Source organism: Carlito syrichta, unplaced genomic scaffold (assembly GCF_000164805.1).
Source record: "Carlito syrichta isolate Samal-C Ts95f unplaced genomic scaffold, Tarsius_syrichta-2.0.1 Scaffold305648, whole genome shotgun sequence".
Lineage (NCBI taxonomy): Eukaryota > Metazoa > Chordata > Mammalia > Primates > Tarsiidae > Carlito > Carlito syrichta.
The window spans coordinates 463,331-476,322 of record NW_007249744.1 but is presented as its reverse complement, the minus strand read 5'-3'; the positions used below and the strand labels follow the sequence as shown (position 1 = coordinate 476,322).

Sequence of the window (12,992 nt, the reverse complement as noted above, 5' to 3'; positions counted from 1 at the left end):
ATAAATAAATGGTAGGATATCCTTTATTGTTTATGGATTGGAAGACTTAATATTTTCTTTTAAATTTTTTTTTTTTTTTTTGGTGACAGGTCTACCTCTGTCTCCCAGGCTGGAGTGTCAAACTGCTGATTACAAGTGATCCTTAACATCTTGGGTCTCTCAAAGTATAGGAATTACAGGCATGAGCCACCGAACCCAGCCAGGAAGACTTAATATTGTCAAGGAGTCCATGCTGCCCAAAGTGATGTACAGTTTCAATGTAATTTTTATGAAAGCCCCAATGTTTTTTACAGAAATAGGAGTGAATCATTCTAATATTCCTGTGGAATCTCAAGGGATCCCAAATATTCAAAACAATGTTGAAAGGACATGAGGATGGAAGACTCATATGTCCTGATTTCAAAACTTAGTACAAGGCTAAAGTAATCAAAATAGTGTGGCACTGGCATAATGAAATACATATATTTCATATATATCAATGAATAGAAACCCTAGAAATAACCCACATATATTTGATCAAATGATTTTCAACAGGGGCGCAAACACCATTCAATGGAGAAAGGACTGTTTTTTTCAAGAAATGATGCTGGGAAAACTGGCTATCCACATGCATAAGAATGAAGTTCCAACTATAGCTAGCACTGTGTACAAAAGTTAACTTAAAAGAAATCAAAGACCTAAATACACAGAGCAAAGCTATGAAATGCTTTAGAAAACATAGAGCAAAAACTTTACAACATTGGATTTGGAAATAATATATTGGATTTGACCAAAGACACAGACTACAACAACAATAAAGAAACTGGCCTTCATGAATATTAAAAACGATTGTGCATCAGAAGTCACTGTCCACAGAGTAAAAAGGCAACCCATGGAATGGGAGAAAATATGTGCAAATCATGTATCTGATAAGGGATTAATACCTAGACTATACAGAGAGCAACAAAAACTAAACCGTTTGATTTGAAAACAGGCAAAAGACTTGACTAAACATTTCTCTTAAGAAGATGTACATTTAGGAGGCTGAGGTGAATGGACTGCCTGAGCCCGCGGGTTCGAGACCCACCTGGGTAGCGAGACCTCATCTCTACAATAAATCAAAAAATCAGCCGGGCGTGGTAGTGCATGCCTGTAGTTCCAGCTACTTGGAAGGCTGAGGTGGAAGGATCACCGGAGCCCAGCAGGTCGAGACTGTGGTGGCTGGGAGTGGCCACTGCACTCTAGTCTGGGCGACAGAGTGAGACTCCAACTCAAAAAAAAAAGAAGATATACAAATGGCCAAGATGCACAGGAAAAGCTGCTCAGTATTCCTCATCAGTAGGGAAATGCAAATCAAAGTCGCAGTGAGCTACCCCAACACATGCATTGGGTGGCTACTGTTTAAAAAATCACAATAGGAAGTAGACATTGGCAAGGCTATTGAACTCATATGGTGGTTTAAACAGTTACCATATAATCCAGCAATCCTGCTTCTGAGTACAGGCACAGGTCATTTCATTGTGCTTCACTCTATTGTGCTTAGCAGATAATGTCTTTTACAAATTGCAGTTTTGTAACAACCCTAGGGTTGAGCCAGTCTGTCAAGGCCATTTTTTCTACATTAAGTGCTCACTGCTAGTCTCTGCATTATACTTTTCTAATTTTCCCAATATTTCAAACTTTCTCATTAATATAGTGTCTTTTATGGTGATTTGTGATCCATAATCTTTGATGTTACTCTTGTCATTGTTTTGGGGTGACGCTAATCATGTTTATATAAAACAGTGAACTTATTTTATTTTTATTTTTGAGTTGGAGTCTCACTCTGTCACCTAGGCTGGAGTGCAGCAGCATGCTCATGACCGCCGCAGCCTCCACCTGCTGGGCTCAGGAAATCCTACTACCTCAAACTTACAAGTAGCTGGAAAAACAGGCATATATCACCATGCTGATTAATTTTCTCCTTCCTTCCTTCCTTCCTTCCTTCCTTCCTTCCTTCCTTCCTTCCTTCCTTCCCTTTCTTCTTTCCTTTGTAGAAATAAGGTCTCGCCAAGTTGTCCAGGCTGGTCTTGAACCTCTGGGCTCAGACAGTCCTCTCACCTCTGGCTCATAAAGTGCAGAGATTACAGATGTGAGCCACCATGCCCGGCCAAAACAGTCAATTTAATCTGTAAATGTTTTATATGATCTGACTGCTACACCAACTGGTTGTTCCTGGTTTCCCTCTCCTCTGGTTTCCCTATTCCCAGAGACACAACAATATTGTAGTTAGGCCCATTAATAACCCTACCATGGCACCTACATGTTCAAGTTGAAGGAAGATTTGCACATCTCTCTTTCATTGTTTTCTTTTAGAGACAAGGTTTCTTACTGTCACTCAGGCTGAAGTACTGGCGCCTTCATAGCTCACTCTACCCTTGAATTCCTGGACTCAAGGGATGCCCTTGCCTTGCCTGCCAAAGGGTTGGGAGTATAGGCAATAGCCACCATGCCTGGCCTTCTCACATTAAATCAAAAGCTAAAAATGTTTAAGCTTAGAGATTAAGCATGCCGAAAGCCAAGATAAGCTGAAATTTAGGTCTCCTGCTCCAGTTAGCCAAGTTGTGAAAACAAGAAAAAGTTCTTGAAAGGAGATTAGTAACTTCTCCAGTGAACATGTGAATGATAAGAAAGTGAAACAGTCTTATTGCTGTTATGGACAAAGTTTTAGTGGTCAGAACACAAGAAGCAACAAATCACCACCTTCCCTTATGCCAGAACCTAATCCAGAGCAAGGCCCTACCTCTCTTGAATTCTTTGAAGGCAGAGAAAGGTGAGGAAGCTTCAGAAGAAAAGTTGGAAGCAAGCAGATGTTGGTTCATGGAGTTTAAGGAAAGAAACCATCTTCATAACATAAAAATTCAAGGTGAAGCAACAAGTGCTGATGAAGAAGCTGCAGCAAGTTATGCAGAAAATCTCGCTAAGATCATTGATGACAGTGGCTACAATAAACAACAGATTTTCCATGGATGTGAAACAGGCTTCTGTTGAAAGAAGGTGCCATGTAGGACTTTCATAGCTAGAGAGGAGAAGTCAATACCTGTCTTCATAACTTGAGCCTGTAAAGAATAGGCTGACTCTCTTGTTACGGGCTAACGCAGTGACTTTACATTGAAGCCAGTGCTCATTTTCTGTTCCAATAATCCCAGGGTTCTTAAAATTATGTAAAATATCTCCTTTGTCCACCACTGCTGCTTCCTTATTTTGCCACTCCTGGTGCTGCTTGCATGCTTGTTCAGTGTGAACCTGCTACCTCTTTTGTGAAGGGGCAGCTGAGGAGACTGATGGAAACAGTCAAGCCTGAGGAAAGAGTCAAGACTGAGAACAACAATTGTATTAATTTGCAGGTGTCAGGGCAGGATGGTTCTGTGGTTCCGTTTAAGATTAAGAGGCATACCACTTAGTAAGTTAATAAAAGCTTATTGTGAAGAACAGGGTTTGTCAATGAGGCAGATCAGGTTCCAATTTGACGGGCAGCCAATCAGTAGAACAGATACACCTGCACAGTTGAAATGGAGGATGAAGATACAACTGGTGTGTTCCAGCAGCAGACAGGAGGTATCTACTAAAAAGAGAACCTGTTTCTTTACTCCAGAACTCTTCTTACAGACCAAGATTACATTCTCAATTAGAAAACTACAATTTGGTTCTGCTCCATTCTGACTATTACAGTATAGTTTTTGCTATTCTTTCACTTTCCCCTTTCTCATTCCTTTAGTGTCAAGTAACTGATGCATATGCACAAGCATATTGCAATTTAAAAAAACTAAATGACCAGTGGTACGTTTTGATTGACATCAAGTGGAGATGGGATGGGAACAAATACGGTTCTGTGAAAAGACCCCCTTTCTCCACTAGTGACACGCTCATTCAGCTCTTATCTTTATATTACAGTAAATTACTTTGCTCTCACTGTTTAAACAACAAAAAAAGCAACATAAAAATCCTTGCATACCTTGTTCAATTGGAGAATTTTAACGTTTTTCATTTATCATTGTAAAACCAAGGACAATTTAATAACTTTTTTGTACATAGCTGTTACACGTCCTTAAGTAGGGATAAATTACTTTAAAAAAAAAAAGAATCCCAGACAGTTTTTCCTTCAAGTCGAGTGTCTTGTTGAAATAAACTTCTTGTTTAAAATGAAAAAAAGTTAAATCTATTCTACCTGTGCTTTATAAATAGAACAAAAAAGACTTGATGATGACAGCACATCTGTTGACAGCATGGTTTAGTGAATATTTTAAACCCACTGTAGAATTCTATTGCTCAGAAAAAAAGATGAATTTCAACATATTCCTGCTCCTTGACGATGCACCTGGTCATCCAAGAGCATGATGGAGCTCTACAAGGAGATATGTTGTTTTCATGCCTGCAAACACAACATCCATTTTGTAGCCCATGGATCAAGGAGTCATTCTGACTCTCAAGTCTTATTATTTAAGCAGTATGTTTTGTAAGTCTATCACTACCATAATGGTGTGTCTGATGGATCTGGGCAAAGTAAATGAAAAACCTTCTGAAACAATTCATTATTCAAGATACCATTAAGTACGTTTGTGATCCATTGAAGGAAGTCAAAATATCAACATAAACAGGCATTTGCAAGAAGTTGATTCCAACCCTCTTGGACGACATGGAGGGGTTCAAAACTTCAGAGAAGGAAGTAACTACAGCTGTGATGCAAAGAGCAAGATATTAGAATTAAGTGAAGTCTGAAGATGTGACTGGATTGCTGCAATCTCATGAGAAAACTTGAGCAGAGAGGAGTTGCTTATTAATGAGAAAAAAAGTGGTTTCTTGAGATGGAATCTACTCTTGGTGAAGGGACAAGGAACATTGTTGAAGTAAAAACAAAGGACTTAGAACATGACATGAACTTAACTGATAAAGCAGCAGCTGAGTTTGAGAAGACTGACTCCAAGTTTGAAAGAAGTTCTACTGTGGATAAAATGCTATCAAACATCATCGTAGGCTATAGATAAATCATTCATAAAAAGAAGAGACCATCAACGTAGCCAACTTCATTGCTATCTTATTTGAATAAATTGTCACGGCCACCCCAATTTTTAGCAACCACCACCCTGTGGAATCAAGGACTGCCATCAACCTTGAGGCAAGATTCTTCACCTCCAAAAAGATCAAGACTCGCTGTGGACTCAGATGATTGTTAGCATTTTTTAAAGACGTATAAGTATATTTAAATTAAAATATATATATTGTTTTTAGAATAATACTACTGTAGACTTAATTGATTACAGCTTCCTGTAAACATAACTTTTATATGTACTGGGAAACAAACAAATTTGTGTGACTTGCTTTATGGCAATATTTGTTTTTTTGCAGTTTTCTGTATGTAAACATGAAATATCTCTAGGGTTGCCTGTATAGACCCACAAGAAATAAAAGAAGGGTGCCAAAGAGATATTTATACACCATGAGCACAGCAGCATTATTCACTCTATCCAAAATGTGAAGGCAATCCATGTGTCCATTGTTAGATTCACAGATGAACAAAACATGGCATAGTCATACAATGGACAATTATTCAGTCTTAAAAAGAAAAGAAATACCGATATCTTCTACAGCATGAATGAACCTTGAGAGTATTATGCCAAGTGATGTAAGATGACCATAAAAAATCAAGTAGTGTATGATCCCACTTACATGACTTCTTTTAGGAGTGAAATTCATAGAAACAGGCAATAGAGTGTGGTCCAGGGACTGAGGAGTGTTTGTCTCATAGGTATAGAATTTCAGGTCTGTCAGAAAAGAGGGTTTGGTGGCTGGATGGTGGTGATGGTTCCACAACATTATTAATGTACTTAATAACACCGAATGGTGCACTTAAAAATGGTTAAGACGGTAATTTTATGTTATGTTTCATACCACACTAAAAAAAAAGTATTAATGCTCAAACCAATAATAATAATTTTGTTGGAGGAGCCAAGAAGAATAACCTGTGCAGTAAAAGTGACCTCCACAGGCCTGGGGAGTTCAGTCCCTGCACTCCAAAACAATTAACTCTTGACATAAGGCCTTGGAATACCCTGCCTCATAGTACTGTTTTTGCAGATACCTGGGCCATGGGCTTCACTACATAGTTTATGCCAACGATGTGATTGAGGGTGGGAGCCTCGGACTGTATCAATCTGACTTCAGGAGGAGCTGGAGACAAGTAACTGAAGCCAAACATGTGGGTGCTCAAGCCTAGGTGACCAGCCCCCCAAAAAATCCAGGACATCAAGGCTGGCTGAGTTCCCTCTCAGCAATATCCTTTGCTGTGTATTGTTGCACACACATTGTTGCTGAGAGATATATGCAGTCTGTATGAACCCATTGGCAGAGGGCAGCTGGAAGCTTCTGCCTGGTCTTTCTAGATTCTGTACCATCTGTCCTTTATCTGTACCTTTACCTATGTCTTTCATCTGTAGCCTTCACTGTGATAAACCACAACAGTAAGTATAACAGTTCTTCTAGTTCTGAGGCATTCTAGCAAATCACTGACCCTGAGGGTAGTCTTAGGGAACCCAATATGGTCTCCCGCATCCAGGAACTGAGATGATTCCTAGCAGAAGCATATTGTCATCCACCCCAGGAGTCAAGACTTATGCAGGGACATTGACGCCATCCTGGGAAGCCACTGATGGGTCTCTGGGAATGACTTAGGTTTAAGTTGTCACCTTTCTTTTTTCTTTCTTTTATTTTTGGAGTCAGAGTCTCACTGTCACCCAGTCTGGAGTGCAATGCACGATCACGGCTCACCACAGCCTTGACCTCCTGGGTTCAAGCAGTTCTTCAGTCTCAGCTTCCTGAGTAGCTGGGACTACAGGTGTGGGTGTGTGCTACCACGCCTGGCTAATATGTTAACATTTTGATTTTGTAGAGATGAGGTCTTGCTATGCTGCCTAGGCTGGTTTCAAATACCTGGGCTCCAGCAATCCTCCAGCTTTGCCCTCTAGAAGTGCTGGGATTACAGGAGTGAGCCACTATACCTGGCCTAGTTGGCACCTTTGTGCATTAGTACACTGACAACTCAAGTAAAGTCATGTGGTCAGGAAAGGATGGATGAGGCAGGGGGTGAGAGCTGACTTCAGGCAAGTGATGAAGACCCAAGAGAGCCAGGGCCTTGTTAGAGGGGCCAGGTTGGACTGAGAAACCAAGCAAGAGCTACTAGACTGGTTTATTGTACAACAGGGTCACAGCTGAGGATCAGGTTGGAGGCCTATGGCGTCTCTATCGGGGCACAGCACACAGCTGGTAGGGGGATGGGGCCACAATGATGCGATAGACACCTTGGTCACTGGGCCGGGGCTGTCCAGTAGGCACCGAGAAGGTGAAGCGCTGCAGGAGGCAGGTGAAGAAGAGGAAGAGCTCCATGCGGGCCAGGGGCTCCCCAAGGCATACGCGACGGCCTGTGGGTGGGTGAGGGGGGTCGATGAGCCTGAGCCCTTGGTTCCTTCCCTCCAAGACTCCCAGAAGGGAGTAGAGAGCTAAACCCCCACAGGCACCTGCTGAGAAAGGCATGAAGGCCTCTTGGTTCACGAAGTGGCCCTGGGCGTCCAAAAAGTGTTCTGGGTGGAAGCTAAAGGGTTTCTCCCAGATGGTCTCATCCTTCAGCACTGACGAGAGGTTGATGAAGAACATTGTCCCCTGGAAATGAGAAGTCTGGCGTCAGTATGGACTGGGCTCTAGGTTGCCAGAACTCTTGTTAACAAACACGGGCGGCGGGGCACACACTCTGCCTGGCACACAAATGGAACATTTTTGCCTTGGAAAACTCTTGGCATCCTCTTGCAGCCCATGGCAGGGCGCAAGTCATGCCTCCTAGGGGTCCCTCACTGCCCCCTACTCCTGTAGGTATTGGTTCCTAAAATACTTCATGGAACGTCCTGGTTTGTCTTTCCCACTAGTACGGGGTTCTGCATAGACAGGCTGGTCCCCCTCCAACTCTAAACTACACTCAGGCCGGGACAGTCTGTGCCAGTGGAATTGAGGACTGGGTGGTCTGGGCCCCAGTTGACCCCAATTGGCAACAGCCAGGCGGGAATCACCAGTAGGCACCACATGTTAAGCTTGGGTAAGGAGATTCCCAGGCCTACCTTGGGAATGTGGAAACCCTGCACTTCAGTGTCACGGGTGGTCATGTGGGGTACACCTAGGGGGATGATGTCCCCAAAGCGCTGCACCTCATGAATCACGGCGGTGGTGAAGGGCATGCGGGCCTGGTCAGCCATCTCTGGTGGCCGCGCCTGCCCTACCACTTTGTCGATCTCCTGTTGGACACGGCCTGGACAGACATGTTTCCCCACAGTGGGTCAGAACCCAGGAGATGGGCACTGACCCTCTCCTGGCTCCTGTGTTGGGGTTGTGCTCGTCAGCCTGTGCTTGGAGCCAGGGGCCCCCGCTTCTGCCTTCCCTTGCTCATCCTCCCCCAAAGACCCCCAGCTGAACTCACGCTGCACATCCGGATGCAGAATCATGAGCAGCAGGGCCCAGGACAGTGTGATGGAGGTGGTCACCATCCCAGCAGCGAACAGGTCAAACACCACCAGGCGCAGGTTCTCAGCATTGAAGCTGCTCTCGGGATTGCCCTTGGCCTGAGTCAGGTTGAGAGAGTGGGCTCAGGACAGAGGGAGAAAGCCCTCAGATGACATCCCATTCTGCACCTGTCACAGGGTGATGCATTGGCCAGAGCTTGCTCCCTCTTCTCACTCCTCATGGGACCCTCAACGACCACCCTGGCTCAATCCCCGGCACTGGCCCTTTACCTTGTCCATCTCATCCAGGAAGGTGTCAATCAGGTCTCGGGGTGGCTGGGCCGGGTCCCGCGTTATCCTGTGCTCAGTCACCAGCTTATCCAGTTGGGCCAAGAAGTTCCTCCTCCCATATAGGTATTTACCAGCCACCCCTGGGATGCGAAGGAGCACCAGGACAAAACCTAGCACCTGTGCCAGCCACAGAAGAGGGCTTGGGTCTCTCCCCTGCTCTGGGTTCACCTGGACCAGTCACAGGCCCCAGCCACCTCCTATCTCCACGACTGATTTCCTCACTCCCCAGATGCCAGCCTTCAGGCTCCCTCCTGGTCCCTGCGGCCTAGAAGAAGAAACCTAAAATGGAATCCTGGGCTTGGGTGGTGTCCAGCCAGGACAGGAGGCACAGGCTCCTCGCCCCTCTCTTGGGGCCCGCCTCTCCCATTCCTGTTGAGTTTTCCCTCCTCCAGACCTTTCCTCTTGCAGTGGCCTCTCCTGGAATGTCCCTTCCCCAGACTCATGTAGAAACCCCAGGTGCAGGCCCATGCACCTCCTCGGAGCTTGCCCTTTCTGGGCTCCGGTTGCCCCTCCAATGCCCGCACCATGGACACGATGCTGCTCTCCTCCTTCAGATGTGCCTCAACTAGGTCCAGGAGCTTGAGCAAGAGCGGGTCGTCGTAGTCGAAGCGGCGCCCGATGGTGAGGGAGGCGATCACGTTGCTCACCGCTCTGTCCAGGAGGGCGTTCGGACTAAAGGGGCGGCCTGGGAGCAGAGGACGTGGGTTAGGGGGTCTCCTTCCGGTGTTCCCGCCTCCCCGGTTCCAGGCGTGTGCCCCTCCGGGCGTCTCCCACCGGCTTGATCAGCGAAGGCTGCACAGAGGCAGGAGGCCTCCTCCGTCACCGACTGCTCCAGAGACTTCTTGCCCAGGCCGAAGTTGCGCAGGGTGGACACGGCGAAACGCCGCTGCTCGCGCCACGCGGGCCCATAGCGCGCATTGATAATTCCTGGAGGAGGAGCGATCACGTGGGCGTCGCCGGCGAGGCCCTGGCCCCGCCTTCTGCACCCAACCCCTCGACGCCTCCTCTTGGAAGACCCGCGCAATTACAGTCCCCTCAAGAGTGTTCCCCTCTGCTCTGAGCTCAGCTGTCCACGCCCCCTCTGAGAACAGTCCCCGCCCTCGTCCCTGCCCACCGTATTCTCCCTCTCTGAGTACGGGACCTACCCAGACTGCCCGGCTTCCCTCCCACGGCGGGTCCAGGGCCCTCCATCGGCCCCGCCCACACTAGCCCCTTGGTCTTCTTTCTGTACCCACGGCCCCCAGCCTTCGCTGGCCTTTTATTGCCCCCCCAAGTCCAGGTCTCCGCGCCCGTCCGCCCCGTCCTGCCTCCGGTCACTGCCCGCACAGGTTCCGCACGGACGGTGTCTCCTCCTCCACCGCAGCTTACCTTGGGAGCGCGGCCCGAAGCCCACGTGATCAAAGAAGGGCACTGGCATTCGGTCGGCGGTGTCCTCCCCCCGACTCACCAGCGCCTCGCGCACGGCCGCCAGCCCGTTGAGCACGACCACCGGCGCCCAGCCCAGCTGCAGGCTGAACACGTCCCCGAAGCGGCGCCGCAGCTGGAGGCGGAGGGACAGGGCCTCAGTCAGGCTGGGGTTCCCGCAGGGCTGCCATCCTAGACTCCCCCGCCTAAGTCCTGAGGGAACCCAGGGCTTCCAGTAGTGAGCCTGTGCCAGGAGGAAAACTGGCCTCCTGATCCTTGGGGGAAGGGGTGGAGGTCACTTTCTCCGTGGCTGAGGAATTTATTTTGGATCCGCTACTCAGTTGACCTTGAATAACTGAAATGATCAGTATGTCTCAGGGAGCATACCATTTTACATATGAGGAAACAGGTTCAGGGAGGTGAGTGTGAGGCCCAAGGACCCACAAAGGCAAAAGATTTGAACCAGATCATTGCACTTCATTAAACCTCCATTTCCTGATTTAAATGGTGTTCAGGACCCGATCCTTCTTCCATTCCCAAGACCTTCCCTTCTGTTGTGATCAGAAGGAACACAGGCTTCCATAGTTATATGCTGCCTAACTTGCTTGCAAGCCCAGTCCCAAGTCCTATTCCACCTCCAGGCCTTTACCGTCCCAGACCTTGGCCTTTGGAAAATTCAAACAGTCCTTCAGGCCCTGCACAAATGTCCTCCCTCAGGAAGCCTCTGAATCCTGCTTCCTCTTCCAAGCCCAGGTCCTAGTCCAGCTTGTGGCTTCACCCACCACCCACGCCTGTTGCTTGGTTGTGGGGGGATGTTCCTAGGACCTCTGCTGCATCCATCACCACATCTCTCACCTGGCTGATGGAGGATGGTAGGTTATCTAAGTTCACCTGCAGCATGTTGCCCAGCCCCGGCAACGGCATAGGGCCTGGTGGGTAGCGTTTAGTCCAGCGTAGGCGCCTGTGCATCAGGTCCACCAGGAGCAGGAAGATGGCCACGGCTATGGCCACAGGTGCCAGTGCAACCCCCATCAGCAAACCCATGGCTGCCCCGCTACACATAGGGCTCCTCTGGGCACAACTGGCGTACACCACCCCACCAGGCACAGAGGACCAGGCAGCATACACTTACTACACCCTGAGTGCTCGACTAGTCTGGACTGTTCCCTAATAAAAGGAGGTGACACTGGCCTTTGCCCTCTTGCTGTGTGAAGTGTGCTGCCAAAGGGCACAGGGCCAGGGCAGGGTGGGGTGGGGTGGCTCCAGAGATCCTTGCCCCTGCTGCTTGCCTCAGGTACTTACCCAGGTAGGGAAAGGAAGGGCCAAATAGATGTCACCCTCTTTCCCCATCTCCAACCTCCCAGCTCTGTACAGGCTTCTGGGATAACCATGGTCTGATGTGACCCTCTCACACAGTTCCTTACTAGGCCTATACCTCTTAATGTGGTTACAACCTCTCCCCCAGGACATGTTCTTACCCTTCCCTCACCTCACCTGCCTGTACTGAGTGGTCTTCACCTCTGTTGTTTGTCATCTGCATTTGTCTGGGGCCTTAGGGAGGTCAGGATGATCTGAGGGAACATGGGGTAAGTCACCTTATTCACACTGCACACTTGACACACCCAGACACAGCTGATCACACACATAACTCTTGTACATTCCCCAACACTTCTCACATGGTCACAAACGGACAGACATGTTCACACACCCACAAAACCACCCATACTCAGACAATATTCACATGCACACAGACACACATGGAAGACACAGAACTAATCCTATAACTTCTCTATTCCTAGTTAAGTGTGGTCACTAAATTCTCTACTCAGTTAGCTTAGTAGTCAGCACATGACTGGCCAGAGATTTCTTTAGATGCCTGGGACCATAAATCTACTCTTTGCCAAGGAGCTCCGTGTGTGTGTGTTGGGGCATGCCTTCAGCACTCAGCCAGACAGTAACAACTTTACCTTAGCCTTCAGGTCCTATTTGCACAATACCTCAGCTCAGAGGGGAGAACCCAGGCCCTCCAGGTCTTCCTGATCATCCACACAGCTGCACTCATCCTTACTCAAGAGCACGGCCTACTAGGATCACAGCTGGTCAAAGCCCATTTGGACACCTTATGGCCCAGGGTCTTTAAAGTTTCTAGGCTTGTGTATTATGTGCCTCAAGTTTTATTCATTCTCTCAGGTAACCCTGATTTTCAACAATGGCTCTGATTACTTTCAACAAGTTCTCCTGAGAAAATGCTACTCACATTAGGAGAGATCATAGGACAAATATAAACAGCCCTGCAGTGTCACACATTGTTGTTGGAGAATTAAGCATTGTCTGTATGACTCCACTGGAAATTCAGTGCTATGTCTCTCCTGGACTCTGTCCCATATACCATTTACCTTTACTGACTTTCATCTGTGCCTTTTTACTATGTGATCTTGGGAACCTTTGACACAGATTGCCCTTTTATGAGTTAGACATTAAGGAAATAGGTCAGAAAATTTAGTGATTACCCATAATAGTTGATATAACAGGATTTCCAAATTCTGTGAGTTATAGCAAATCATTAAGTGGAGTGTTGTCTTGGGGACTTTTGACACTGATTGCTTCATAAGTGTTATTCACTAGAATGACCCTGACTCTCTGAAATGTGATTTGGGAAAAAAGAAAGGTTAAGGGGGTGGAAGTTGACAAAGTTTTCATTCCTGAATAGCTAATGCATCAGTCACAGTATGACACAGT

The 12,992-nt window shown here is 47.1% G+C and overlaps 1 protein-coding gene and 1 pseudogene across 2 annotated transcripts; one reads left to right on the top strand and one right to left on the bottom strand.

Annotated features, from left to right (window-relative positions):
* The first annotated feature begins 3,302 nt into the window (after positions 1 to 3,302).
* LOC103264343 lies at positions 3,303 to 3,587 on the top strand (annotated as a pseudogene).
* A 3,602-nt stretch (positions 3,588 to 7,189) lies between these two features.
* Positions 7,190 to 11,297, bottom strand: LOC103264342 (cytochrome P450 2D17-like). Of its 2 annotated transcripts, XM_008061992.1 has the most exons (9): positions 11,109 to 11,297; positions 10,218 to 10,389; positions 9,624 to 9,776; positions 9,374 to 9,534; positions 8,790 to 8,966; positions 8,477 to 8,618; positions 8,121 to 8,308; positions 7,530 to 7,671; positions 7,190 to 7,433 (listed from the first exon to the last, which is right to left on the bottom strand). In XM_008061992.1, the coding sequence occupies exons 1-9, from the start codon at positions 11,295 to 11,297 to the stop codon at positions 7,255 to 7,257; spliced, it is 1,503 nt and encodes a 500-aa protein (XP_008060183.1). In that variant the 3' UTR covers positions 7,190 to 7,254. The 2 variants fall into 2 exon arrangements, with proteins under 2 accessions (XP_008060183.1, XP_008060184.1); XM_008061993.1 differs by lacking the exon at positions 9,624 to 9,776 and having other exon boundaries at positions 11,109 to 11,285.
* Positions 11,298 to 12,992: the final 1,695 nt, after the last annotated feature.

Coding starts and splice junctions, on each gene's coding strand:
- LOC103264342 (XM_008061992.1), bottom strand. CDS start 11,297: ATGGGTTTGCTGATGGGGGTTGCACTGGCACCTGTGGCCATAGCCGTG. Junction 8,309..8,476: donor TCTGCATCCGGATGTGCAGC/GTGAGTTCAGCT, acceptor ATGTCTGTCCAG/GCCGTGTCCAACAGGAGATC. Junction 7,434..7,529: donor CTTCATGCCTTTCTCAGCAG/GTGCCTGTGGGG, acceptor ACCCACCCACAG/GCCGTCGCGTATGCCTTGGG.